The sequence below is a fragment of the Molossus molossus genome, unplaced genomic scaffold, assembly GCF_014108415.1.
Source record: "Molossus molossus isolate mMolMol1 unplaced genomic scaffold, mMolMol1.p scaffold_m16_p_11, whole genome shotgun sequence".
NCBI lineage: Eukaryota > Metazoa > Chordata > Mammalia > Chiroptera > Molossidae > Molossus > Molossus molossus.
In genome coordinates this window covers 1,543,362-1,569,483 of record NW_023425346.1, presented here as the reverse complement: position 1 = coordinate 1,569,483, position 26,122 = coordinate 1,543,362, and the positions used below count along the sequence as shown (strand labels likewise).

The 26,122-nt window shown below is 55.2% G+C and overlaps 1 protein-coding gene across 2 annotated transcripts; it reads left to right on the top strand.

Moving 5' to 3' along the window:
* The first annotated feature begins 14,386 nt into the window (after window positions 1-14,386).
* On the top strand, window positions 14,387-25,472 carry PROC (protein C, inactivator of coagulation factors Va and VIIIa). Of its 2 annotated transcripts, XM_036254786.1 has the most exons (9): window positions 14,387-14,432; window positions 17,641-17,727; window positions 19,644-19,810; window positions 21,185-21,209; window positions 21,325-21,462; window positions 21,579-21,719; window positions 23,433-23,572; window positions 23,898-24,015; window positions 24,895-25,472. In XM_036254786.1, the coding sequence occupies exons 1-9, from the start codon at window positions 14,387-14,389 to the stop codon at window positions 25,470-25,472; spliced, it is 1,440 nt and encodes a 479-aa protein (XP_036110679.1). The 2 variants fall into 2 exon arrangements, with proteins under 2 accessions (XP_036110679.1, XP_036110680.1); XM_036254787.1 differs by lacking the exon at window positions 17,641-17,727.
* The last annotated feature ends 650 nt before the right edge of the window (window positions 25,473-26,122 follow it).

The window sequence follows — 26,122 nt, the reverse complement described above, 5'->3', positions numbered from 1 at the left end:
GGGGCCTAGGGCGGGGCCTGCGGCGGGGCACCCGCTGTGCCCCCGCTGGAGGTTGGAACGGGTCCGCCCCTGGTTTCCTGCGCAGAGGGACCCCGCCTGCCCTCCTCCCTTCCCCTCAACTCCTCCACACGCCCCTCTCCAACTCCTCCCCTGCCACTCCTCCCTTCCTCCTCCTGCAAGTCCCCCCCACCCCCCAGAGGGCCTCCTCAGGGCTGCGTCACCCTGGAGAACCTGCGTCCTGGCACCTTGGAGGTTTTAACAGCAGGCATTTTGCCCTGCGGTCGGCCCTCTTCACGAACCTTGAGCCGGGGCAGCGCCCCATCTTATGGGCTTACCTCCCCAGGCTTAAAGCTGGGGCCCAGGAGGAGGTGGGACCTGTGTTCAGGGACCAACTTAGAGATCCAGCCTAGGGCGCAGCCTTATCAGACCCCCAAACCCATAATAATATCACCTATATTTTTAATTATACACATATGTGTATATGTTATTTTAACATAGAAATATGAAAAAAAGTATTTGAAACATTAGAATTACACATATATGAAAAATAAGTGTGTATTTGAAATTAATTGTGTTATTAACTTTTCTGTTACGTAAATGCTATTACTTAACGACAGCATTAGTAACAATGGCGATGAATAATGAATAGGATCAATTCAACAAATATAGGTGAGAAAGGAATGTAAAATGGTTTTATACTGTCTTCGGATATAGCAATTTATTTCACATAGTTACGCCTTGAAAAGGCTGCGTGCTGTCTGGTTCTGATGGAGTAGGCAGTTAGGTATGAGAAGAGGAGGAAGGCGGAGCCAGGTACTGAATGTCACCAGGGTGGAAAGTCGCAGGTGCCTAGCAACGGGCAGAACTAGAGAAAACAATTTACAGACTAGGACCTTGCCCCCAGGATAACTTTTTCTCCCTCAGCATGTCATTAGTAATATGGTTTAGACCACCCCCCTTAGAGGAGGAACAAAGGCACTGGATGGAGAATAATGTCATGGACTCCCAAACAAGCTCCCACGGGACCACTCCCTTAAGCATTAAGCCCCCAGGACAATGAGGTTCTGCTCAGCATCAAATAATCCTAGGAACAAGACCTCAGGTCTGTTGACCACTGAGACAGAGTTTTGGTCAAACTACATAGTTACGCCTAGGCCTCAGTTGTGTTTTAGCTCCAGGCCCAGAAAAGCAGCAAAACCAGATGAAAAAAAAAAAATCAACATGACTGACCTCAGGACCAGATACAATGACTAATGACCCCCCTGCCCTAGCACTGACCAATTAACACAGACCAGGACCCTAAAAGGACACACCTGGAAAGCTGATGAATATTCTATTGAGATCCTCCCCTAAAATCCCCACCTTTATTTATTTATTTTAATTTTATTTATTGATTTTAGAGAGAGAATAAGAGAGAGATAGAAACATCGATGAGAGAGAGGGAACATCTATTGGCCGCCTCTTGCATGCCCCACACTAGGGATTTGGCCCACAACATGGGCATGTGCCCAGACCTGGAATCGAACCGGCGACCCCCTGGTGCATGGGTCGATGCTCAACTACTGAGCCACACCAGTCAGGCTAAAACCCCCACCTTTAGAAAACAGATAAAAATCCTTAAAGCAATGAACCCAACATGGGTGTGTGCTCTCTCCCACCCCTCTTTTACCCCACCCCCACTCCTGTCTCATGCTTGCACCTTGTTTCTCAGGCATGTACCTTTGCTCTCGTTTTCCTGAGCTCCAAGCTCCTTCCTTTGCTTCTGTAACTTGTTTCCTGGGTCCACAGAGCCCAGCTGGCTCATTGCTTTTACCTCTGTGACTTTCTAAATAAACTTGAGTTAGAGTTCTTGATACCGAGTTCTTTCTTAGTTGAATTCAAGAACAGAGGTCTAACAATCGCTGCTAACAATTTCAACTACATGACATTTTGGAAAAGGTAGAGCTATGAAGATAGTTAAAAAAAAAAAATCAATGGTTTTCAGGGATTTGGGTCGGGGGAATGAATAGGCGAAACACCGGATTTTTATGGCAGAAAAATACTCTGTATGATACTACATTGATGGAAACCTGTCATTATACATTTTTCCAAATTCAATGAATGTAAAACATCAGAATGAACATAATGTAAACTATGGACTTGGAGTGATTTTTCATGTGTTGATGTAAGTTCATCAGTTGTAACAAATGTATCACTCTGATGAGGATGTTGATTAAGAGGGAGGCTGTGCGTGTGTGAGGGCAGAGGGTGTATGTGAAGTCTCTATCTTCCTCTCAGTTTTTCTGTGAACCTAAAACTGCTCTTTAGAAGTAAAATCTTTTTTTTTTAATCCTCACCCGAGGACATTTTTCTATTTATCTTCAGATAGAGTGGGAGGGAGGGGGTAAAGAGAGAGAGAGAGAGGGAAACATCAACTGGCTGCCTCCCACAGGACCCTACCAGGGCCGGAGAAGAACCAAAACCGAGGTACGTGCCCTTGACCGTAATTGAACCCACAACTCTTTGGTCCACGGGCTGACGCTCTAACCGCTGAGCCAAACCAGCCAGAGCTAAAATCTTTTTTTTACAATACATACAATACATGTAAGACTTCTTATTAAAAAAAAAAAAAATGTTTCTTTACTGATGTTAGAGACAGAGAGGAAGGGAGAGGAAGAGAGATAGAAATATCGATGAGAGAGAACATCAATTGGCTACCTCCTGCATGCCTCCTACTGGGGATCGGGCCCACAACCTGGGCATCAGGCCTACAACCTGGGCATGTGCACTGACCAGGAATCAAACCAGCGACTTCTTGGTGCAGGGGTAGACGCTCCACTAGTGAGCCACACCAGCCGGGCCATGTAAGACTTTTAAAAAGAAGAATGTAAATACAATAGCACTAATTAAACAAATATTACAGTATTTAATAAAAAACAGCCCTGGCCGGTTTGGCTCAGCGGTTAGAGCGATGGCCTGCGGTCCAGAGAGACTCGGGTTCAGTTCCCACTAAAGACGTGTACCTCAGTTGCAGTTTGTCCCCGGCCCTGGTTGGGTGGTGCTGGTGGCAGCCACTTGATGTGTCCCTTTCAGGTCGATGTTGCTCTCTCTCTCTGTTCATCTCTTTCCCTCCCACTCCACCTGAACAAAAAATGGAAAAATGTCCTCAGATGAGGATAAAAAACAAAAAACAAAACAGCAATGACATTTTAATCCTATGATACGGAGGATGTTTTTACCTCTTTCTTTTTCCTTGCCTGAGGCTGTTCAGAAACTCTTTTTAAAACGTGGTGATCCAACTAAAGACATGCAAACGTAAAATTCTTCTATGTGCAGCCCTGCTCTTATTAAGCTCACATTGTCACACGGATTTCTGCTGTCAGCCCCATGTGATGGCGTCAAGCTGACAATCTTCTCAACTAAGTCACCAGGTGTGGAACACTTAGGGTCTTAAGTGCCAAGAGGAGGTTTTTAGACTTATAGGGATTAGTTCCTAGCCCTCCAAAAATGTCCATCCACTTTGTTTTGTTCTTTCATTTTTTTTTCTTTAGTGATTTTAGAGAAAGAGGAAGAGAGAGGGAGAGAGAAACACCGATGAGAGAGAATATCGATTGGCCACCTCCTTCATGCCCCCCACTAGGGATTGGACCTACCACCTGGGCATGTGCCCTGACTGGGAATTGAACAGGCGACCTCTTGGTGCATGGGTTGATGCTCAACCACTGAGCCACACCAGCCAGGCAGTCACAACTTTTAATTGAGAAATATAAGTTTACTCAGTTTCAGAGAACAATCGAAGGAGCAACACATTCATTCATATGCCCAAGCTGACTTAGTGCCCATTCTTTTCTTGTTCTTTCTTATTTATTTATTTATTGGTGGTCACTATTTTCTTTCTTCTTCTTCTTCTTTTTAATGGTTTATTTTTATTTTATTTTTTTATCCTCCCCTGAGGACATTTTTTTGCATTTATCTTCAGATAGAGCGGGAGGGAGAGAGGGGAAGAGAGAGACACATTGACTGGTTGCCACCTACAGGATCACAATCATGCCAGGGACAAACTACAACTGAGGTACATGCCCTTAGCAAGAACCAAACCTGGGACTCTCTGGTCTACAGCCCAATGTTCTAACTGCTGAGCCAAACCAGCCAGGGCACGTGGCCACTATTTTCAACTGAGAATTCGTGTCTTTGGGGGAGACTGAAAACCTCTTCTGATAAGTTTAGAAGTACTGGCCCATCTCCCTGGAGACTTGGGAGAATCTGTTCCTACAAGTGTTTTCCCATTCCCCTCTCCATGACAGACAGTACAGGTACCTCATCTGGGTCCCTTCACCAGGAAGATGCTTTTCACACTCCCCGGGGGACCAACAGCCCATTCCCTGCAGATCACTGGGGGAAGGGGTCCAACAAAGGGGAGATAGATGCATGTGCAGTGATGTTAGGGTGACTAGCAAAGGTACCTGTCAGTCGCATCTGGGAATAGGTTACTAGCCAGAACGGGCATGGCCACTGCAAGCCTGTGAAAATGTGGGGGTACACAATCCCCTAAACAAAGGAGTTTGCTCTCTTGTGATTCCTGGCTCTGGGCTGTCTTGCATTTGCCAGTAGGGCCCATAGCCATGTGGACCCCCCACACAGTGGACTAATGGAGGGCACCTGGGAACACAGGCTAGGCCAGCCTGATGCTGGACTACAATTGGCTCCAGTGCAGAACAGAAACTGTCACTGGCTCTGAGTTGAGCTCTGCTGAAGCCCCAACTATACTTCTTCCTTGGCAGGGATAAAGGGAAAGGAGACCTTGGAAACTGCCGGGTTTCATTCCACAGAAATAAAGCTTTCTACGCTATCTCATCCTTCCGTGAGAGTCCAGGAAATTCCTTTTCTCGGGATATCGCAAGAAATGCACCCCCATGAGCAACAGGTGGGGACGGGGACCTCTCCCCACTGATGACACTAGCAACAGACAATTTATAAAATGAAAATTTTAAAGTGCCATTTACAGTAGCATTTTAAAAGCATGAAATATGCCAGCATACGTTTAACAAAATATGTTCAAGACCTGTATGCTGAAAATAAAAATTTGATGAGAGAAATGAACCTATATAAATGGAGAGAAGTGCTGTGTTGATGGGTCAGGAGACTTCGTATTAAGATGCCTCTTCTCCCCAATTGTTCTGTAATGTCAGCTCAACCCCCCAAAAATCTCAGAAAGCATTTCTTGGTATAAATTGACAAGCTGATTCTAAAATGTGTATAGAAATGCAAAGGAACTAAAATAGCCAAAATAGGTTTGAAAAACCAAACCGGAGGGCTTACACTACCTGATTTCATGACTTACTGCTGTCTTACAACAGCAGCTAAGCAATTAAGACAGTATGATATAAGCATAAAGATGAACAGATAGATCAACAGAACAAAACAAAAGTGAACAATTACATATATGGCCAATTGATTTTTGACAAAGTACCAAGGTAATTCTATGAGAAAAAAGATAGTTTCTGCAACAAATGGTGTTAGAACAATGAGATACCCATGTATGAAAAAAAATGTGAATTAATTCCTGCCTCATATCACACATAAAATTAATAAATTCAAAATGGGCCAGAGATCTAACTATAAGAGCTAAAACCATAAATCTTCTAGAAGAAAACATAAAATAAACCTGTGTGACAATGAGCAAAGATTTTTTCCTGTAGGGCACAGAAACACAAATCATAAAAAATATTGATAATTGGCCCTGGCAGGTTTGGCTCAGCGGTTAGAGCGTGGGCCTGTGGTCCAGAGAAACCTGGGTTTGGTTCGCGCTAAGGGCACGTACCTCGGTTGCAGGTTGTCCCCGGCCCTGGTTGTGTCGTGTGGGTGGCAGCCACTCGATGTGTCCCTTTCACGTCGATGTTTCTCTCTCTCTCTCTCTCCCACTCTCTCCCTCCCACTCTATCTGAACAAAAAATGAAAAATATCCTCGGGCGAGGATAAATATATATATATATATACACACACACACACACACACACACACACATATATAAAATTAGACTTCATCAAAATTAAGAGCATTTGCTCAAAATTTTTGCAAATACTTATGAGACTAAGGACTTGTTGCCAGAATATATAAACATTCTCAAAGCTCAGTAATAAAAAAGGCCAAGGATCTAAGTAGACACATCATCAAAGACAGTATCTGGTCCTGGCTGGGGAGCTCAGTTAGAGTGTCGGCCCTGGCCGATTTGGCTTAGTGGTTAGAGCGTCGGCCCACAGACCAAAGAGTCCTGGGTTCAATTCCAGCCAAGGGCACATACCTCGGTTTTGGTTCATCCCTGTCTTCGGTTCGAGTTGTGTGGGTGGCAACCAGTCGATGTGTCTCTCTCACATTGATGTTTTCTCTCTCTCTCTCTCTTTCCCCCTCCCACTCTGTCTGAAGATAAATGTAAAAATATCCTTGGGTGAGGATTTAAAAAAGAAAAGAGTGTTGTCTTGATACACCAAGGTTGTGGGTTCAATCCCCAGTCAGGGCACATAGAAGAATCCACCAATGAATGCATAAATAAGTGGAACCTCAAATTGATCTCTCTCTCTCCCCCTCTTTCTCTAAAATCAATAAATAAACAATAAAAAGATTTTCATCATGGAAGTTAAAATTTTAAAAAGAAAAGAGTATTTCTGAATGGCACATCAGAACATGAAAATGGCAAATAAGAGCATTAGGGAAATGAATAAAACGACAGTGAGAGATAACCACACACCTATTAGAATAACTAAAAATACTGTAACAAAACCAAAAAACTGACCACACGATGGGCAGGATGCACAGCTAAATGGTACAACCACTTTGCATAACAGCTCCTTTTTTTTTTTTTTATCCTCACCCGAGGATATTTTTCCATTTTTTGAACAGATAGAGTGGGAGGGAGAGAGAGGAAGAGAGAGAGAGAAACATTGACGTGAAAGGGACACATCGAGTGGCTGCCACCCGCACGACCAACCAGGGCCGGGGACAAACTGCAACCGAAGTACGCGCCCTTAGCAGGGACCGAACCCGGGTCTCTCGACCGCAGGCCGACGCTCTAACCGCTGAGCCAAACTGGCCAGGGCCCTTTTTTTTTTTTTTTTTTTTTTAACAAAAGTAAACACACACTAACCACATGAGTCAGCAATCCCATTGGCAGAAATTTGCCCAAGAGAAATGAAAACATACCCACACCAGGACTTGAATGTGAATGTTCTAGCAGCTTTATTTAATAGCCATTTGTGGTACATCCATGTAACGGAAACTCCCCAGCAACAGAAAATAAACTACTGATATACCCATCAACATAGATGAATCTCAGACTCTTTATGGGGAAGAAGCCAGTCTTCAAGGCTACATTCTGTAGAATTCCATTTATATGTCATTCTAGAAAAAGCAACAAAAATCAGGTCAGTTGTTGCCAGTGAGTGGGGTTGGGGCACAGGGAAACCGAGGGTGACAGAAATGTCCCGTATCATGATTGTGATGGTGGTAGCACTATTACATATACTGCCGTCTCTCTCAGCCTGCCAGGGGTCGATGCAACACAATGAACTACAAGCAGAAGCTGGTAGGAGTGAGGGGGAGCATTGCAAGGGAGCAAAATGCTCCAGATCTCTGGATACAGCCCAATTTATTTGCAGAGTGGTTCTCCAGGTTACATGTGGATTTAGGTAAATCATTTCCTTGAGATTGGCAGCTCTGCTGACCATACAGCCAAGACTTTTCTCTAGCTTTTTACTGCAGAAAGAGACATCAAAGAAAAAAAGGTAACAAACCCATTCACACTTGGGCATGGCCTATTATCCTCTCGGGGTGGTCTTCCAACCCTTTGACATGACATGCAAACCTTATTTGTTAACATGTAAACAAAACATTCAGCTCCAAAGAGGATGGTCTTCCTGCCCTCCAGGCAAACCTGTCTGTCCACACATACTTTGATCCTAGGCTGGCCAGGTCTTGAGAATACACATTACAAGGTTACAAACTGTTCATCCACCAAACGCCCATCCCCACATATACAAATTGTTAGATATATATATATATATCTTTGTGAATTTTCTTGTCTGTGAAAAAACAATCAATGTGTCATTGTGCCTTGATATCCATTCCCACATTTTAAAAAAATTTTTTTATCCTCACCCAAGGACATTTTTCCATTTTTTGTTCAGATTGAGTGAGAGGGAGAGAGAGGAAGAGAGAGAAACATCGACCTGAAAGGTACACATCGAGTGGCTGCCTCCCACACAATCCAACCAGGGCTGGGGACAAACTGCAACTGAGATATGTGCCCTTAATGGGAACTGACCCGGGGTCTCTCTAGACCACAGGTCGACGCTCTAACCGCTGAGCCAAACAAGCCAGGGCAAAACTATTTAGTTTAATACCCATCACAAACCACCGCAGGTGGAGGCTAGTAGTAGCCTCATTTTACAGATGTCGACTTTGAGGCCCTGGGAAGTTAAAGAAGCCAGCCAGGAAGGAGCCATGTCAAGGTTTAAACCAGCGTAAGCCCAGCCCAGCCAGTGTGGCTCAGTGGTTGAGTGTGGACCCATGCACCAAGAGGTCACTGGATCGATTCTCAGTCAGGGCACATGCCCAGGTGGTGGGCCTGATCCCTATTGGGGCATGCGGGAGGCGGCCAAACATGTTTTCTCATCGATGTTTCTCTCTCTCCCTCTCCCTTCCTCTCTCTCTGAAATCAATAAAAAGGAAAAAACAAAACAAAACAAAAATCCACCTGTGTAAGCCCGACCCCACAATGAGATTTTGAGCGCCCCCTATCGACACCAGATGAGAGTCTGTCTCTGTTATCTCCCCACACCCTTGTGTCTTACTCCTCTGCCTGCATCCTCGCAGCCACAGCAAACAGCCTGCACACAACTGCCCTTTCAAACACAGCAGGCTCTGGTGCCCAAGTCCTGCCCTGACCTGGGAAAGGAAAGCTTTAGTCAGAAGAGGCGAACCCACACCGCCCACCATGGACATGCTGGTGCCGTCCACAGGACCAGAGCAGGGTTCTTGGCTGGACACCTGCTGCGAGTGATCTGAGACACCTGGATTCCTGGCAGCACTCTCCAGGTGATGTCAGCCTCTAGAGCCAGGAGAGCTCAGGAATGGTGCCGAGCCCTTCCCTGCTTCAGGAGAGTGGCCCCGCTCTCCTGCACTGTCAGCCCAGGAGGGGCCATGAGGCAGATGCCCGCCCCCCAGCACCCGAAACCCCTCCCGCAGCACCCGGTCCCCTCCCCGCAGCACCCAATGCCCTCCCCGCAGCACCCGGTCCCCTGCCCGCAGCACCCAATGCCCTCCCCGCAGCACCCGGTCCCCTCGCCGAAGCACCCGGTCCCCTGCCCGCAGCACCCAATGCCCTCCCCGAAGCACCCGGTCCCCTCCCCGCAGCACCCAATGCCCTCCCCGCAGCACCCGGTCCCCTCCACGCAGCACCCGGTCCCCTCCCCGCAGCCCCCAATGCCCTCCCCGCAACACCCGGTCCCCTCCCCGCAGCACCCGGTCCCCTCGCCGAAGCACCCGGTCCCCTGCCCGCAGCACCCAATGCCCTCCCCGCAGCACCCGGTCCCCTCCCCGCAGCACCCAATGCCCTCCCCGCAGCACCAGGTCCCCTCCCCGCAGCACCCAATGCCCTCCCCGCAGCACCAGGTCCCCTCCCCGCAGCACCCAATGCCCTCCCCGCAGCACCCGGTCCCCTCCCTGCAGCACCCAATGCCCTCCCCGCAGCACCCGGTCCTCTCCCCGCAGCACCCAATGCCCTCCCCGCAGCACCCGGTCCCCTCCCCGCAGCACCCGGTCCTCTCCCCGCAGCACCCAATGCCCTCCCCGCAGCACCCAATGCCCTCCCCGCAGCACCCGGTCCCCTCCCCGCAGCACCCGGTCCCCTCCCTGCAGCACCCAATGCCCTCCCCGCAGCACCCGGTCCCCTCCCCGCAGCACCCGAAACACCTCCCGCAGCACCCGGTCCCCTCCCCCCAGCACCCGAAACCCCTCCCGCAGCACCCGGTCCCCTCCCCACAGCACCCGGTCCCCTCCCCGCAGCACCCAATGCCCTCCCCGCAGCACCGGGAACCCCTCCCCACAGCACCCAATTCCCTCCCCGCAGCACCCGGTCCCCTCCACGCAGCACCCGGTCCCCTCACCGCAGCACCCAATTACCTCCCCGCAGCACCCGGTCCCCTCCCCGCAGCACCCAATGCCCTCCCCGCAGCACCCAGTCCCCTCCCCGCAGCACCCAATGCCCTCCCCGCAGCACCCGGTCCCCTCCCCGCAGCACCCAATGCCCTCCCCGCAGCACCCGGTCCCCTCCCCGCAGCACCCGGTCCCCTCCCCGCAGCACCCAATGCCCTCCCCGCAGCACCCGGTCCCCTCGCCGAAGCACCCGGTCCCCTCCCCGCAGCACCCAATGCCCTCCCCGCAGCACCCGGTCCCCTCGCCGAAGCACCCGGTCCCCTGCCCGCAGCCCCCAATGCCCTCCCCGCAGCACCCGGTCCCCTCCCCGCAGCACCCGGTCCCCTCCCCGCAGCACCCGGTCCCCTCCCTGCAGCTCCCAATGCCCTCCCTACAGCACCCGGTCCCCTCCCCGCAGCACCCAATGCCCTCCCCGCAGCAGCCAATGCCCTCCCCGCAGCATCCGGTCCCCTCCCCGCAGCACCCGGTCCCCTCCTCACAGCACCCAATGCCCTCCCCCCAGCACCCGGTCCCCTCCCCGCAGCACCTGCTCCCCTCCCCGCAGCACCAAATGCCCTCCCCGCAGCACCCGGTCCCCTCCCCGCAGCACCCAATGCCCTCCCCGCAGCACCCAATGCCCTCCCCGCAGCACCCGGTCCCCTCCCCGCAGCACCCAATGCCCTCCCCGCAGCACCCAATGCCCTCCCTGCAGCACCCAATGCCCTCCCCGCAGCACCCGGTCCCCTCCCTGCAGCACCCAATGCCCTCCCCGCAGCACCCAATGCCCTCCCCGCAGCACCCAATGCCCTCCCCGCAGCACCCGGTCCCCTCCCTGCAGCACCCAATGCCCTCCCCGCAGCACCCGGTCCCCTCCCTGCAGCACCCAATGCCCTCCCCGCAGCACCCGGTCCCCTCCCCGCAGCACCCAATGCCCTCCCCGCAGCACCCAATGCCCTCCCCGCAGCACCCGGTCCCCTCCCTGCAGCACCCAATTCAGGTCACCGGTCCCTCCCTGCAGCACCCATCCTCCCGCAGCACCCAGTCCCCTCCCCGCAGCACCCAATGCCCTCCCCGCAGCACCCGGTCCCCTCCCCGAAGCACCCAATGCCCTCCCCGCAGCACCCGGTCCCCTCCCCGCAGCACCAGGTCCCCTCCCCGCAGCACCCAGCCGGCTCCAGCACCAAGAGCCCTACAGGAAGAAGCCCTGACCTCCTCTGAGCACCCGAGGCCTTGGAAGACCTGCTGCACTGGTCACTTCTCCCACTGCAGCTGCCCTGGCTCTTCTGGGTGCCAGTGCTGTGGACATCTGGGCTGGTTTGGAGGTGGGGACTTCCGGGAGCCTCTCATGCAGGTTCAGGTCAGTGTGTGGACCCCATGTGGATGGCACACGGAACCCATCCGGGCCCTGCAGTCTGTCGACACTCGCTAGGCCTCTTCCTTTCCTGACCCGCTGTCCTGAGCTGCCCCGGTTCTCCCACATGCTGCCCTCTGTGCTGGGCGGCGGCAGCAGGGAAGGAGTTCTGCGGGGGAGGAAGGAGCCCTGGGGAGCATCACAGGGCCTAGCACTTCATAGGCCGGATGAGGAAGCAGGAGGCGAAGTGGAGCCCAGAGCAGTCGCTGCCGTAGACTGACTTACGGGGCGGACACGGGGAGCAAGAACACGGACACCGGCATGGTTACAAGTTCCTCCGCTTGCAAGCTGCCCCTCGTGTACGGTCATGCATGTGGTCTCCATGCCTGACCTGCCTCCTCCTCTTGGCAGCTGCCACAGACCACGCACAGCCACTGGCTCCCCATTTCCATAGGCCCCATTCCAAGCTCTGCTGCATCCCCTCCCCGCCTCCACCCCACCGTCCTCTCACGTCCCCGACTCTCACCTTTGGGCCTCCAGCTCCCTCCCCACCTGAGGGGCTTCCCCTGTTCCTGGGTCCTGCCTGCCCTCTGATGTCCAGGTGAAGCTCCACCTCCTCCAGGCAGCCTCCTGGTCCACCCCAGCTTGTGCTTTCTCCTCTGAATCCTAGGAGCAACGCTTTCTGTGCTGCTGCCTGACCTCCACCCTGCGGGCTGCCTTGTGAGCTTGTCACCCATGCCTCTGACCTTCTCAAGGGGGCCACGTGGGCAGCAGGAGGCCGGTCGCTGCACAGCTCGGACACCATGCTGTACCAGCCAGAGGAACACAGCCACTGAGTCAACATGAGGATAGTTAAAGAAAGAGGGCATGCCCTGGCCGTTTTGGCTCAGTGGTTAGAGCTTTGGCCTGTGGACCAGAGAGTCCCGGGTTTGGTTCCTGCTCAGGGCACGTACCTCAGTTGCAGTTTGTCTCTGGCCCCGGGTTGGAGTTGTGCGGGTGGCAGCCACTCAAGGTGTCTCTCTCACATCGATGTTTCTCTCTCTTCCTCTCTCCCTCCTGCTTTATCTGAAGATAAATGCAGAAATGTCCTCTGGTGAGGATAAAAAAAGAAAGAAAAAAGAAAGAGGGCATTTCCTAAGAGACAGGGGACCTTCATGAACTGAAAGCCCAGATGTGCCCCACCGTCTCCCTCAGCCTCTCCAGGTCTCTGAGGTCTCCTGCTCAGCCTTCTCCCCCTGGTTGCTTCCTCTGTTTTAGGCTCAAACATTGATGCCCAGACACCGGCTTCACACTTTTCTGAGTCCAGTGCTCCAGTGGAATGAGGGCTCCGAGGCCCACACCTGGGATCTGGGGGAGAAAATCTGGTTGGCCTTTGGGTACAGGGACTTCCCTGTGCAGTCACCAAAAGCAGTGGACACTGTGACCACGCAGGGGCTGGGACTCAAGCAGTGTGGTCACGTCCTCCATGGAGGGGCAGGGCTCGAAGATGTCTAGGGAGTGCGGACAGGCTGCAGGGTCTGGGCAAAAGCTCCAGGTCCCAGCCTCCCCTCTGCTCCTCTCCTTTCCGGCATCTGGGCCTCAGTCTTTCCGGAATCCTGTTTCTTTTTCTCACTCGTTCTCTTTTTTTAAATTAATATTTTATTTAATTTTTTTTCCGTTATTGGTTTTTGGAGAAAGAGGAAGGGACAGGAAGAGAGAGATAGAAACATCGATGAGGGAGAACATCGGTCGGCCACCTCCTGCATGCCCCCACTGGGGATCAGGCCCACAACCTGGGCATGTGCCCTGATGGGAATCGAATCGGCGACCTCTTGTTGCAGGGGTCGACGCTCAACCACTGAGCCACACTGGCCAGACACCCTTTGTAATTCTTATAAATATTTCCAAATTGCTTTCTGTAGAGTGCTGTGCCGATATAGTCCCACCAGCACCTTATGAGGTCTCTTTCCCCTTGTCCCTCACCAATGGAATGTTCTTAGATTTTCACAATCTGAGAAATGAAAAATAGCATCTCAATATGATTTTAATTTGCTTTTATCTTATTTATTCTAGGGTAAATATCTTTTCATGTGTCTTAGATCCTTTAATAGTTTCTTTTCTGTGAATTGTCATATCCTTTCCCCATTTTTCTATTACATTTCTTTCTGATTTCTAGGGGCTCATATTCATTAGGGAGAGATTGTCCCTTGGTCTGTGATAGGAGTTGAAAAAAATTTTTTTAAATTTCCTGATCACTTATCTTTTGGTTTTGCTAAGGTGTGTGTTTTGGTTTGTTTTTCTTTATCGATTTTTTAGAGAGAGAGGAAGTGAGAGGGAGAGAGAGATAGAAACATCTATGAGAGGGAACATTGATTGGCTGCCTCCTGCATGCCCCCCAGTGGGGATCAGGCCCACAACTTGGGCATGTGCCCTGACCAGGAATCACCTCTTGGTGCAGGGTCAATGCTCAACCACTGAGCCACACCGGCCCGGCGACAGTGTTTCTTTTATACTGGCACATAGAACAGGTGCACCTCTTGGCACTGACACCCTGGATGTGGTGAAATATGGACTCACTGCCCTTGTGCTGACCTGGTGCAAACTGCAATGTCTCTGGGTAAAAATGTCACCTGCAAAATCGGGACAGTGTCCCACCATCAGCTAGCCCAAGGAGGGTAAAGTAAGACCACACCTGTACACAGTTTGCATGGTGCCCATCTCTCACCTCCCTCCCTCCTGGATGGCACCATCGGTGGGTGAGGGGCTTTGGGCAAGCCGGGCTGTCCTGAGCTGAGGACTGTTTGTTTATCTGTGCAAAGGGAGGCCTCAGCCATGAAGGCCAAGCAGGCAAATATTTGCAGTTATGGATTAACCCGAGTTCTAGCTGTCATGGCGGCAGGAGGGCGACCTTGCAGCTTCTCCACGGCCCACCCCAGTAAGTCTCCTTCCAGGCAGGGCTGAGGGGGGCTGAAGGAGGGATGAGCAGGGGTGAGGGCGCAATCCTTGAGCCAGGGCTGAAGAGGACGGCTGGAGTGTGGGGTAAAGGGAAATCAGGCTCTGACACGGGCCAGGCCAGGGCGCTGGTTGGCAATCCTCAGGCCTGGGGGCCGCAGTTTCGAGGGGCCTTCTTCCCAGACGCTAAAGCAAGTGGAAGTCAGCTGAGGGCCTTCAGGGCCCAGGCGAGCGCCAGAGGCAGCGTACAGCCCGGCCTCTCCATTCCCCCTGTACTACCCACACACCTGGGGTCTCTGGTTTAAACACAGGTGAGAACTGGACTCAGTCAGCGGAGATGGGCAGTGTTCACACAGGGCAGCCCAGGCAGTCCGGTGGAGACGGAGATGGGCAGTGTTCACACAGGGCAGGCCGGTGGACACGGAGATGGGCAGTGTTCACACAGGGCAGCCCGGGCAGGCCGGTGGACACGGAGATGGGCAGTGTTCACACAGGGCAGCCCGGGCAGGCCGGTGGACACGGAGATGGGCAGTGTTCACACAGGGCAGCCCGGGCAGGCCGGTGGACACGGAGATGGGCAGTGTTCACACAGGGCAGCCCGGGAAGGCCGGTGGACACGGAGATGGGCAGTGTTCACACAGGGCAGCCCGGGCAGGCCGGTGGACATGGAGATGGGCAGTGTTCACACAGGGCAGCCCGGGCAGGCTGGTGGAGACGGAGATGGGCAGTGTTCACACAGGGCAGGCCGGTGGACACGGAGATGGGCAGTGTTCACACAAGGCAGGCCGGTGGACACGGAGATGGGCAGTGTTCACACAGGGCAGGCCGGTGGAGACGGAGATGGGCAGTGTTCACACAGGGCAGGCCGGTGGAGACGGAGATGGGCAGTGTTCACACAGGGCAGGCCGATGGAGACGGAGATGGGCAGTGTTCACACAGGGCAGGCCGGTGGAGACGGAGATGGGCAGTGTTCACACAGGGCAGGCCGGTGGAGACGGAGATGGGCAGTGTTCACACAGGGCAGGCCGGTGGACATGGAGATGGGCAGTGTTCACACAGGGCAGGCCGGTGGAGACGGACATGGGCAGTGTTCACACAGGGCAGGCTGGTGGAGACGGAGATGGGCAGTGTTCACACAGGGCAGGCCGGTGGAGACGGAGATGGGCAGTGTTCACACAGGGCAGGCCGGTGGAGACGGAGATGGGCAGTGTTCACACAGGGCAGGCCGGTGGAGACGGAGATGGGCAGTGTTCACACAGGGCAGGCCGGTGGACATGGAGATGGGCAGTGTTCACACAGGGCAGGCCGGTGGAGACGGGCATGGGCAGTGTTCACACAGGGCAGGCCGGTGGACACGGAGATGGGCAGTGTTCATACAGGGCAGCCCGGGCAGGCCGGTGGAGAGGGACATGGGCAGTGTTCACACAGGGCAGGCCGGTGGAGACCGAGATGGACAGTGTTTACACAGGGCAGGCTGGTGGACATGGAGATGGGCAGTGTTCACACAGGGCAGGCCGGTGGAGACAGAGATGGGCAGTGTTCACACAGGGCAGGCCGGTGTACACGGAGATGGACAGTGTTCACACAGGGCAGCCCAGGCAGGCTGGTGGACATGGAGATGGGCAGTGTTCACACAGGGCAGGCCAGTGGACATGGAGATGGACAGTGTTCACACAGGGCAGGCCGGTGGAGATGGAGATGGACAGTGTTCACACAGGGCAGGCCGGTGGAGATGGAGATGGACAGTGTTCACACAGGGCAGCCCAGGCAGGCTGGTGGACATGGAGATGGGCAGTGTTCACACAGGGCAGGCCGGTGGAGACGGAGATGGGCAGTGTTCACACAGGGCAGGCCGGTGGACATGGAGATGGGCAGTGTTCACACAGGGCAGGCCGGTGGACATGGAGATGGACAGTGTTCACACAGGGCAGGCCGGTGGAGATGGAGATGGACAGTGTTCACACAGGGCAGCCCGGGCAGGCTGGTGGACATGGAGATGGGCAGTGTTCACACAGGGCAGGCCGGGCAGGCTGGTGGACATGGAGATGGGCAGTGTTCACACAGGGCAGGCTAGTGGACATGGAGATGGACAGTGTTCACACAGGGCAGGCCGGTGGACATGGAGATGGGCAGTGTTCACACAGGGCAGGCCGGTGGACATGGAGATGGGCAGTGTTCACACAGGGCAGGCCGGTGGACATGGAGATGGGCAGTGTTCACACAGGGCAGCCCGGGCAGGCTGGTGGACATGGAGATGGGCAGTGTTCACACAGGGCAGGCTGGTGGACATGGAGATGGACAGTGTTCACACAGGGCAGGCCGGTGGACATGGAGATGGACAGTGTTCACACAGGGCAGCCCGGGCAGGCCTGCCCTCTGATCTCGGAGGCCGTGAAGGGCTCCATGGCTTCTGGCCAGCAGGGTCACCTCTGTGGCCTTGTTGGGCACTCAGGCGTTTGGGACATGGTTTGGGGCCAGGAGCCATACGGGCATGGGCTTAAGTCCAAGCCCTACTGTCTCTTAGTTGTGGGTTTTAATAAATTTCATCACTCCTCTGGGCCTCAATGTCCTTCTCTAGGAAATGGGGTTACTACATTAACCCTCCATGTTGGGTGGCCGTGAGTCTTAACTGAGACAATAACAACTAATGTGTACTAAGCCTTCTCTGCGTGCAAACTGTACTCTAAGAGCTTTATGTGAACTAACTCATTTAATTCTCATGATAACCCTGGAAGGCAGACATTTTCTATCCATTTTACAAACAACAGCAATGGGCGTGGAGCCCAGCCCTGCCCTCCTGGGGCGGGATTCGCACCAGGCCGCCGACTCCGTGGCTGCCCCCTGAACCACGCTGTTCCTCCTGCCTGCCCAGCGGAGGCACCACCCGAACTCTCACCAGAGTGGGGAGGGCAGGGGCGTTCTGGGCTCAGCTGCAGGACCTTCTGAGGGGAGTCCCCTTGGATCTGCACCAGGACTCCACACCTCCCCACTTTCTCTCTTCGCCCTTCAGGCGGGAGTGGTGGTGTGCCCTTAGCCCACATGGAGGGGAGTGTGCTAGCTGGCTGTCTGCCTGGCGCACAGGGAGTCCGGATTCCAGCCTTTGCTCCAGCAGTCAGCACACTGGGAAACCCCATCTGGGGATGGAGGGCAGAACAGGGCTGACGGGGAGCTCACAGGTCCTCCTCAGACAGGTGTCAGCAACTCCAGAATGTGGTGGCTGGCCAGCCTCTTCCTGTCCATGACCGCCTGGGAAATTTCCAGCACACCAGTGACTCCTGGTAAGACCACTCCCCTTCCCATCCCCCAGGCCTGGGGCTTCATGCTTTCAACCATCCCGCTGAGCCTCAGGCGGAGATGAGCTCCCTGGGGAATGCAGCCTCTCCCTGGTCAGAGGTCAACATGCTGTGATGATGGCTGGGGCCACAGGTCAGGGCGGTCACCACCTGAAGCCCTTCCTCCCACCCAGGGAGATGGTTCCCAGTGTCCCCTGGGCCTTCCCACTTTACTCGTGCTCCCTCAGCTGTGAAAGCCCAGTGGCCCAGGCCAGGCCCTGTCAGAGTCGCTGCCCCAGGCGTCTGTCCTGAAACCCTGCGGACCCCTCCCCAGGTCCCCACAGCCAGCAGGAGGAGGCAGGGTGCTGGGGAGGCCTGCAGGAAGAATGGGCTGCCTAGTTTATTCGGCAGCCCCACCCCCAACCCTTCCTGGAGCCACACTGACTATTCTTGCACGGATGCCCCCCCCTTTTTTTGTTAATCCCCATCCAAGGATATTTTTTCCACTAATTTTTTAGAGAGTGGAAGGGATGGGGAGACACGGAGAGAGAAACATTGATGTGAGAGAGATACATCGACTGGTTGCCTTCCACAGAGTCCTGACCAGAGCCAGGGATCAAACCTGCACCCAGGTAATGCCCATGACTGGGAATCAAACTCCTGACCCTTCAGTGGGCTGGCGACACTCCAACCACTGAGCCACACCAGCCAGGGCTATGTCTCTTTTTGAGCTGCTTCTCTGCCTGGGGTGCCCTTCCTCCTCCTCCTCCCCCGTTTCCCCCTTTCAGCGCCCACCTGCAGCCCTTGCTTCAGCTGTGCAGACTCAGCGCAGGCTCACCGTCCTCTCCTGGCCTGTGCATCTTTCCTCAAGCTCCCTTCCCAACTCCCCTGCTGGTCTCCCATTCCAGCTGTCCCCTGTCCCCAAGACAGACACTCTCAGAGCCCAGGAGACATGCTGTGGCACTCGCTGGGCAACAGGCCTGCTGCCCGGGGCAGGGGCATGGGACTGCCAGACAGGACACTCGTGGAAGGGGCATGCGGACAGGGCTGCACAGGTGCATTCAGAGAGCAAGGAGACTGACAACTTTGCGTTCTTTTTTTTTTCTTAAAATTTTTTTTCTTTTTATTTATTTATTTATTTTTTATCCTCACCCAAGAACATTTTTGCATTTATCTTCAGATACAGCAGGAGGGAGAAAGAAAGGAAGAGAGAGAGAGAGAAACATCGACTGGTTGCCACCCACACAACCCTAACCAGGGTCAGGGATAAATTGCAACAGAGGTACGTGCCCTTAGCGGGAACCGAACCCTGGACTCTCCCATCCGAGAGCTGACACTCTTACCGCTGAGCCAAATTGGCCATGGCTTTATTATTTTATTGTTTTTTTTTTATTTATTGATTTTAGAAACAGAGGAAGGGAGAAGGAGAGAGAGATAGAAACATAGATAAGAAAGAACATCGATTGGCTGCCTCCTGCATGACCCCCACTGGGGATCGGGCCCACAACCTGGGCATGTGTCCTGACTGGTAATCGAACCGGTGACCTCTTGGTGCAGGGGTCGATGCTCAACCACTGAGCCACTGACTTCTTGATCACAACGGCACACGGCTTGTGACGGGTGCTCACTCTGTACCAGACACTGGACTGTTTTACCTAGTACTGTAAAACATCCCCAATTGGGATGAAAAACAGGTTCAGAGAGGTAAAGACACTGGCTCCAGGTCACACAGATGTCAGACTGGGGTTCCAGGGAGGCCTGAATGGTCAAGCCTGTCCTGCGGCCTCCAGCCACCCCTTGGAGTGAAGGAAGAGAACAGAGAGAGGAGAGAAATGCAACCTGGACTCTAAGTCCTTCCCCGGCTCAGCCAGCTTGGCGGCACCTCAGGCCCCTCCACCCAAGGATGCTCCTCCCCCCAGCAGACTCAGTGTTCTCCAGTGGTGAGCGGGCCCACCAGGTGCTGCGGATACGGAAACGCGCCAACACCTTCCTAGAGGAGCTCCGGGCCAGCAACCTGGAGCGGGAGTGCATGGAGGAGATCTGTGACTTCGAGGAGGCCCAGGAGGTGTTCCAAGACGTGGACAGTACGGTGAGGCCACCTGCCTGGGCCCGGAGGACAGGTCGAGGGGCGGGTTGGTGGCTCAGTGGGGCTTGGAGGGCAGGGTGGCGCTAATTACCGAGGCCTTCTTGGAGGTCTGGGGAGGCAGGGTCCCCAGCCCCTCCCCCATCCAGCTTGGGCCAAATGCCTGGAATGACCAGGACGCTGGCCCTAGGGCGTGTGTGACGGCAGGAAACAGAACTCTGCGACTAGCTCTAGGAAGAAAGAGCTTGGGGGAGCCTTAGGCTGGGGTGCCCACACAAGTCTACTGTGGGTGCTCACCCTCCAGCTGCAGCTGGCCACCTCCAACTCCCCTGTTCTCTCTCTGTGACCAAAAGACCACCCTCTTTCCTTCACTCATGGACCTGTGGATCCACATATGCTGACTCTGCCTCAGTCCATATTCCCAGGGGCAAATGTGCATGCTCAGGGCACCTCTGTCCTGTCCAGCCCCAGGCCTGAGGGTGGCCCAGACACGGAAGGTGGACTTGGCTTTCTGATACAAGTCTCAGAACCCTCCATCCCCAAGGGCCAACTTCAACTGCTAGGACCTGGGAGCTGTGCCACCGGGGGTCCCTTCACTTCCGGTTCAGGGCTTTCCAGGCTGAGGGTGAACTCTGGTCTGCTCCCTCCCCTGACCTCAGCTGCCACCTCCTTGACCAGACTCCCCATGGCCTGTTTCCCCAGAGATCCTCCTCAGCAGACACTAGATGATATCTGCAGGTGCAACCTGAGCCTCTCACGTTCCTCCTGGGCCCCCAGCTCACCCTGAGGGCTCTGGGTGGCAGGGCAGAGCCCATGCTGCAGGACGGAGTGATGGCCTAGGCATCAAGCTGTGGATTTCACGGGGGTGGTCCCAGACCACCAGCAGCAGCACCCCTTAGAAAAGCAGACAGCTGTCCCAGACCTGAACCAGCCATCTGTGTCTCACCCATGAGATCCAGGAGCTTGCTCAACTTTGGAGACACCGGCTTAGGGAAAGACCAGATGCAGGAGAGGTCCAGAAATGCCAGGAGGAGTGAGGGCCAGGGACTGGAAGGAGGCAGAGCATCCTGGTGGAACATGGGTCCCTTTCATTGCAGAGGCTGCTATTGTAGCAGACATCCAGGGAGCAGGCTTCCAGCTGGGGGGTCGGGGGTGTTGTTCATGGGAGGTCATGGAGATGGGCAACAGGGGACAAGGAAGAGCTGTCCTCACTTTGGGTGCAGCTGTACTAGAGGCTGGTGACAAGCAGGGGTTGACCCCTCTTTGGAAGCCCTTCTCTCCCCTGCACACTGAGAGGTTGCTAGCCTCACCTGGACCACCTGGGGAGGTGCTATACACACCTGGGCTGACAGCCCCTGACGCGGACCCTTCTCTCCACAGCTGGCCTTTTGGTCCAAGTACATCGGTGAGTGCGCTCTAGACCCTGGCTCCGTGCCCGTGTCCCTGGGGTCTCTGGGCCGCTGTGGGGACGGGAAGGGGGCTGGCGGCACCAGTGGCACCTCCCAAACCCCATGTCGCAGACGGCGACCAGTGCAAGGTCCAGCCCCAGGAGCACCCGTGCGGCAGCACGTGCTGCGGCCACGGCACGTGCATCGACGGCATAGGCGGCTTCCGCTGCGACTGCGACCAGGGCTGGGAGGGCCGCTTCTGCCGGACCGGTGAGGGGCCCGCCTGGGGGCGCGGGTGGGGCACCCGTGGGGGTTCCCGTAGGGGGCGCGACGGCCGGACCTGCTGTGCCACCGCGCCCCCAAGGCGCCCTCCTCGGTGCCGGCAGAAATGCGCATCTTCAACTGCTCGGTGGACAACGGCGGCTGCGCGCACCACTGCCTGGAGGAGGGGGGCCGGCGCCACTGCAGTTGCGCGCCCGGCTACGAGCTGGCAGAGGACCACATGTACTGCGAGCCCGAGGCCGGAGGTGAGCCTCGGCCGGGCGCGAGCGAGGAACAGCATTGGGCCTGCTGGAGGGATGGGCCGCCCGACCCCAGGTCCACTGCCTCCCGCGCTTTCTCCCTGCTCGCCTTGCACACACACAGCTCCTGGAGTCTGAGCCTAGGTAGCTCATCTCCCCAGGTCTGAGCCGGCACAGAGCGCCGTCTATCTGTAATGGCTTTCTTTCCTTAAGACGCCTTTCCCAGCCCAGTACCCCATTTCCCCCTTTAACTCTGGCTGCTCTGTGGAGAGACAGGAACCCACGCTTCTGCCTTCCTCTCTGTTTTCTTTTGTGTAGATTTTAACTTCCATCAAATTCCTATAGGGACAAAGAAGTCCGAGTCTCACAGCTCTGATGTGAATTTCACTTCCAGGCTTCCGCCAGTGGGCCTGCGAAGGTGTGGCTGTCTCCACCTCTAGGCCTGCTGGCTGTCCTCTTGCTGATGCCCCTGCCCCAGATCTCCTCCTCTCAACAGACCTTTTATCGTCTCTTCTGTTCTCCTTGTCCTTGACTTTGAGTTCTTCTCTCGGGGAACTTTCCACAGCTTTATATTCCAGTCCTTTGACTGAAAAAGCAGTTGTTGAATTTTGAATTAATTAGATTTCATAGGTAGTTGCAACAAAATGCCTGGTGGGCCCTTCCTGCGAGACCATCTGAAGGCTTAGGCAATGGCAGAAGCCCCACTGCACAGCCCCTTAGGTCTGCACTTCACTCCAAGCTCCTGCCAGGGTGGTTCCAGCCTGGCTCTCTGCCCCAGAGCAGGATGGGGAGGGAGCGGGCATCTGTTCCCTCTGGTCAGCTCTGAATGTCCCCTTTCTTGGGCAGTGCCAGGAACCCCCAGGTTACAGCCTCTGGGTTAGTCTCTGCCGAGACTAATCCACCTAAGGTCTCTGCCGGGGGCAAGAGAGGAGAGCCGATCAAGTCACTGACGAGTCAGGACGGAGGTCTAGGGCTCTCAGTGTCTCATAGATGCTCAGCCTTCCTGCCTGCCATCCCACCTGCACTGCATCCTTGGGAAGCGTCGAGCCTTCCTTGGGTTCTGTGGTGCAAGGCAGCCCGGGTCTGGCATCTGCTATCACTGCCTGAGGTCTTTGCTTTCTCAGCTGGCCAACACCCACCTGCTGTGCAGCTTCTGGAGCTCTGTTGCTATTGTCTCCGTATTCAGTTCCCCTGCCCGTGGTTTCCCATGCCCTGCAATAAGCCTGAATCTCTCAGCCTAGCTGATGTCCCATCTTGAGCAGACCCAGGCAGAGCTCCTGGCCCTCAGTTCTCCATCAGGTGCCCTCTCCTCTTGACAGAGGACCTCACAACCGTGCTCAGAGCTACTTTGGGGCTCTCCAAGAATGCCCCCTCCTCCTCTCCATAAGTCCTCACCTGTGTTAGGAGCTTGGCAGCGTCCCTGCATGAGACCTTGCTTATGTGTCTCAGGGACTGCTCCCAGCAGCCCTGAGAATACTGAACTCTGAGGCGTTTAACAGCCTCCCAAGGACACACAACCAGGCAGCAATGCTGCTTGGTCTGACCCTTGTTTGTTGACTGACTCAAGAGGAGTGCAGGTCATGTGTTTGTGTGTTTGAACAGCATCTGTTCCTTTAGTCCCACAATGTGGCAAACTGGCCTGTAAGCACGAGCTGGACAGGATGGGAGGGAGATCTGGGGGCATTGCCTCGAGGCCCTCACCACCTCCCTCGCCTTCAGTGAAGTTCCCTTGTGGGAGACCATGGAGCCCAGTGAACAAGAAGGGCAGATCCCTGAAATGCTGCCCAGACCAAATAGACCAGATGGACCCCCGAATCGTCAATGGAAAGTCGACCGTGCAGGGAGACAGCCCCTGGCAGGTGAGAAGAGGGTAGGTGGCAGCCTGGGAGTTGCTGCTCAGGATGCACAGAAGGGGAGCTGCTGCCTTTGCTTGGAGGGAGGAGGGGAGGAGAGAGCTGATGGCACTGAAGGGAGAAGCCGGCAACAGGCCAGCTCTGTGAGCTGCAGAGAGAGAAAATGCAGATCAGGTGCCGGAAGCCCTGGGCCACATGACCGTGGAACCTGGGAGAGACCTGTTTATGCTTCTGGTGCCTCAGGTTTGAGAACCACACTGGGTCTGTGCTGAGACGCAGACCCCTGACTTGTCAGAAGGTTGTGCTTGATGGGCCCCCACTCCCATTCCAGGGCATCCTGCTGGACTCGAAGAAGAAGCTGGCCTGCGGGGCAGTGCTGATCCACAGCTCCTGGGTGCTGACAGCTGCCCACTGCATGGAGGACCACAAGAAGCTCACCGTCAGGCTTGGTGCGGGCCGCCGGGCAGGAGGGCCCCTGCGGGCTCAGGGAGGGGTGGCACTGACCAGCTGGCCATGCTTGGGGACCCTGTCCCTGGGCGGTGCTTGAGCAAGAGGCTACTTGAGGTCTATGGAAGGTGTCTGGGGGGCAGAGGCCTATTTGCTCCCACCCTGTCCTTCCTATTGTGGGATTTTAGACACAGTGACACTTGGTATTTTGCAGGTAGGGGATTCTCTGGTGCTCTCTTCAAGTCTGGGCCCAGGTGCTTATACACAAGCGTTTGCAAGTGAAGGGTTACACACACACTTGCCTCTTTGGCACAGACCCACAGGCCCCCACACAGCCCAGCCTTGGGGTCCTGCCGAGCATGGATTGATGGGGTGACACTGTGCAGCAGGGCCCTAGCATCTGTCACGCAGCCAGCTGCGTCCCTGCAGCAGTTTGGGGGTCCTCAAGCCTGGGCCCCACTCTGTACCAGTTTCTGGAGGAGACTGTCACTCCGTTCTTCATGTAACTTTCTGCAAAAAAGAAGGAAAAGGCCCTGGCCAGTTTGGTTCAGCGGTTAGAGCGTCGGCCTGCGGTCCTGAGAGACCTGGGTTCGGTTCCCGCTGGGGGCATGTACCTCGGTTGCAGTTTGTCCCTGGCCCTGGTCGGTTGTGCGGGTGGCAGCCACTCGATGTGTCCCTTCACGTCGATGTTTCTCTCTCTCTGTTCCTGTCTCTCCCTCCCACTCTACCTGAACAAAAAATGGAAAAATGTCCTCGGGTGAGGATAAAAAAAAAAGAAGGAAAAGATGTATCAACAGTGACCAGATCCACATTCCCTATCATTACCTGTAGCACAGCCAGGGGCCTGCCCCAGGCTCCTCTGACAGCCCCTCTGCCCGCAGGAGAGTACGACCTGCGGCGCAAGGAGAAGTGGGAGGTGGACCTGGACATCGCGGAGGTGGTCATGCACCCCAACTACAGCCGCCCCACCTCTGACAACGACATCGCGCTGCTCCGCCTGGCCTGGCCCGTCACCTTCTCCAGGAGCGTGCTGCCCGTCTGCCTGCCCGACCGCGGCCTGGCGGAGCGCGAGCTCACCAAGGTCGGCCAGGAGACGGTGGTGACCGGCTGGGGCTACCGCAGTGAGACCAAGAGAAACCGCACCTTCGTCCTCAACTTCATCAAGATCCCGGTGGTGCCGCACAGCGCGTGCGTGCCCGTCATGCACAACGTGGTCTCGGAAAACATGCTGTGCGCCGGCGTCCTGGGGGACCCGCGGGACGCCTGCGAGGGGGACAGCGGCGGGCCCATGGTCGCCGCCTTCCACGACACCTGGTTCTTGGTGGGCCTGGTGAGCTGGGGAGAGGGCTGCGGGCGACTCCACAACTATGGCGTTTACACCAAAGTCAGCCGCTACCTTGACTGGATCCACAGCTACATCCGAGCGGAGGCGGCCCCCCTGGACAGCCCGGCGCCCTAGCATCCCGCCCCGGCCGAGGCCGCTCCTGGCCTGGGGACGGGCTTTGGAATGGCGCTGATCGGGACATTAAAAGGCGCATTGAGCGAGCATGCCAGCTGCTGGCTGGCTGTCTGTCTGTCCCTGTTCTGGGCGGTCCTGGAGGGAAGCATTGAGCAGCTGGTGTCCCCGACTCTGTGAACAGAAAGTGGGTTAGCACCCACAGCCCCTGTGGGGTAGGCAAGCGTGGCTAAGCTTAGTGGGGTCTGAAGCTGGTAACATTTGGGGCACTCTCTTTAAGAAAAAGAATCAAACATGTGACTTCAGCGCTGTGAGAGGCTCCCCAGGGCCTCGGGAGGGGCCTGAGCGGGTCAGGGGTCCCAAAACTGAAGCTTCACGATAAACCCAGCGCTGGAGCTGGGAGGGTTCATTCACCGCACACAAGGGGGCGGCTTGGGGAATGCTTACATGGTGGGGCCGGGGTTCGAATCCAGGTCTGCTGCGCACACCTAGGTGCTCCTGTCTGTCTCTGCGGGTCCCTGTGGGCAGGGTTTTGAGCCATCACAGCCCTGTGAGGGGAGAAGCCGGGGACCTGGAAGGTGTTGGTTCAGCCCAGCAGTAGCTCAGGGTGCAGCTGGAGAAGCTGCTGAAGAGCAATGCCACACATAGGAGCC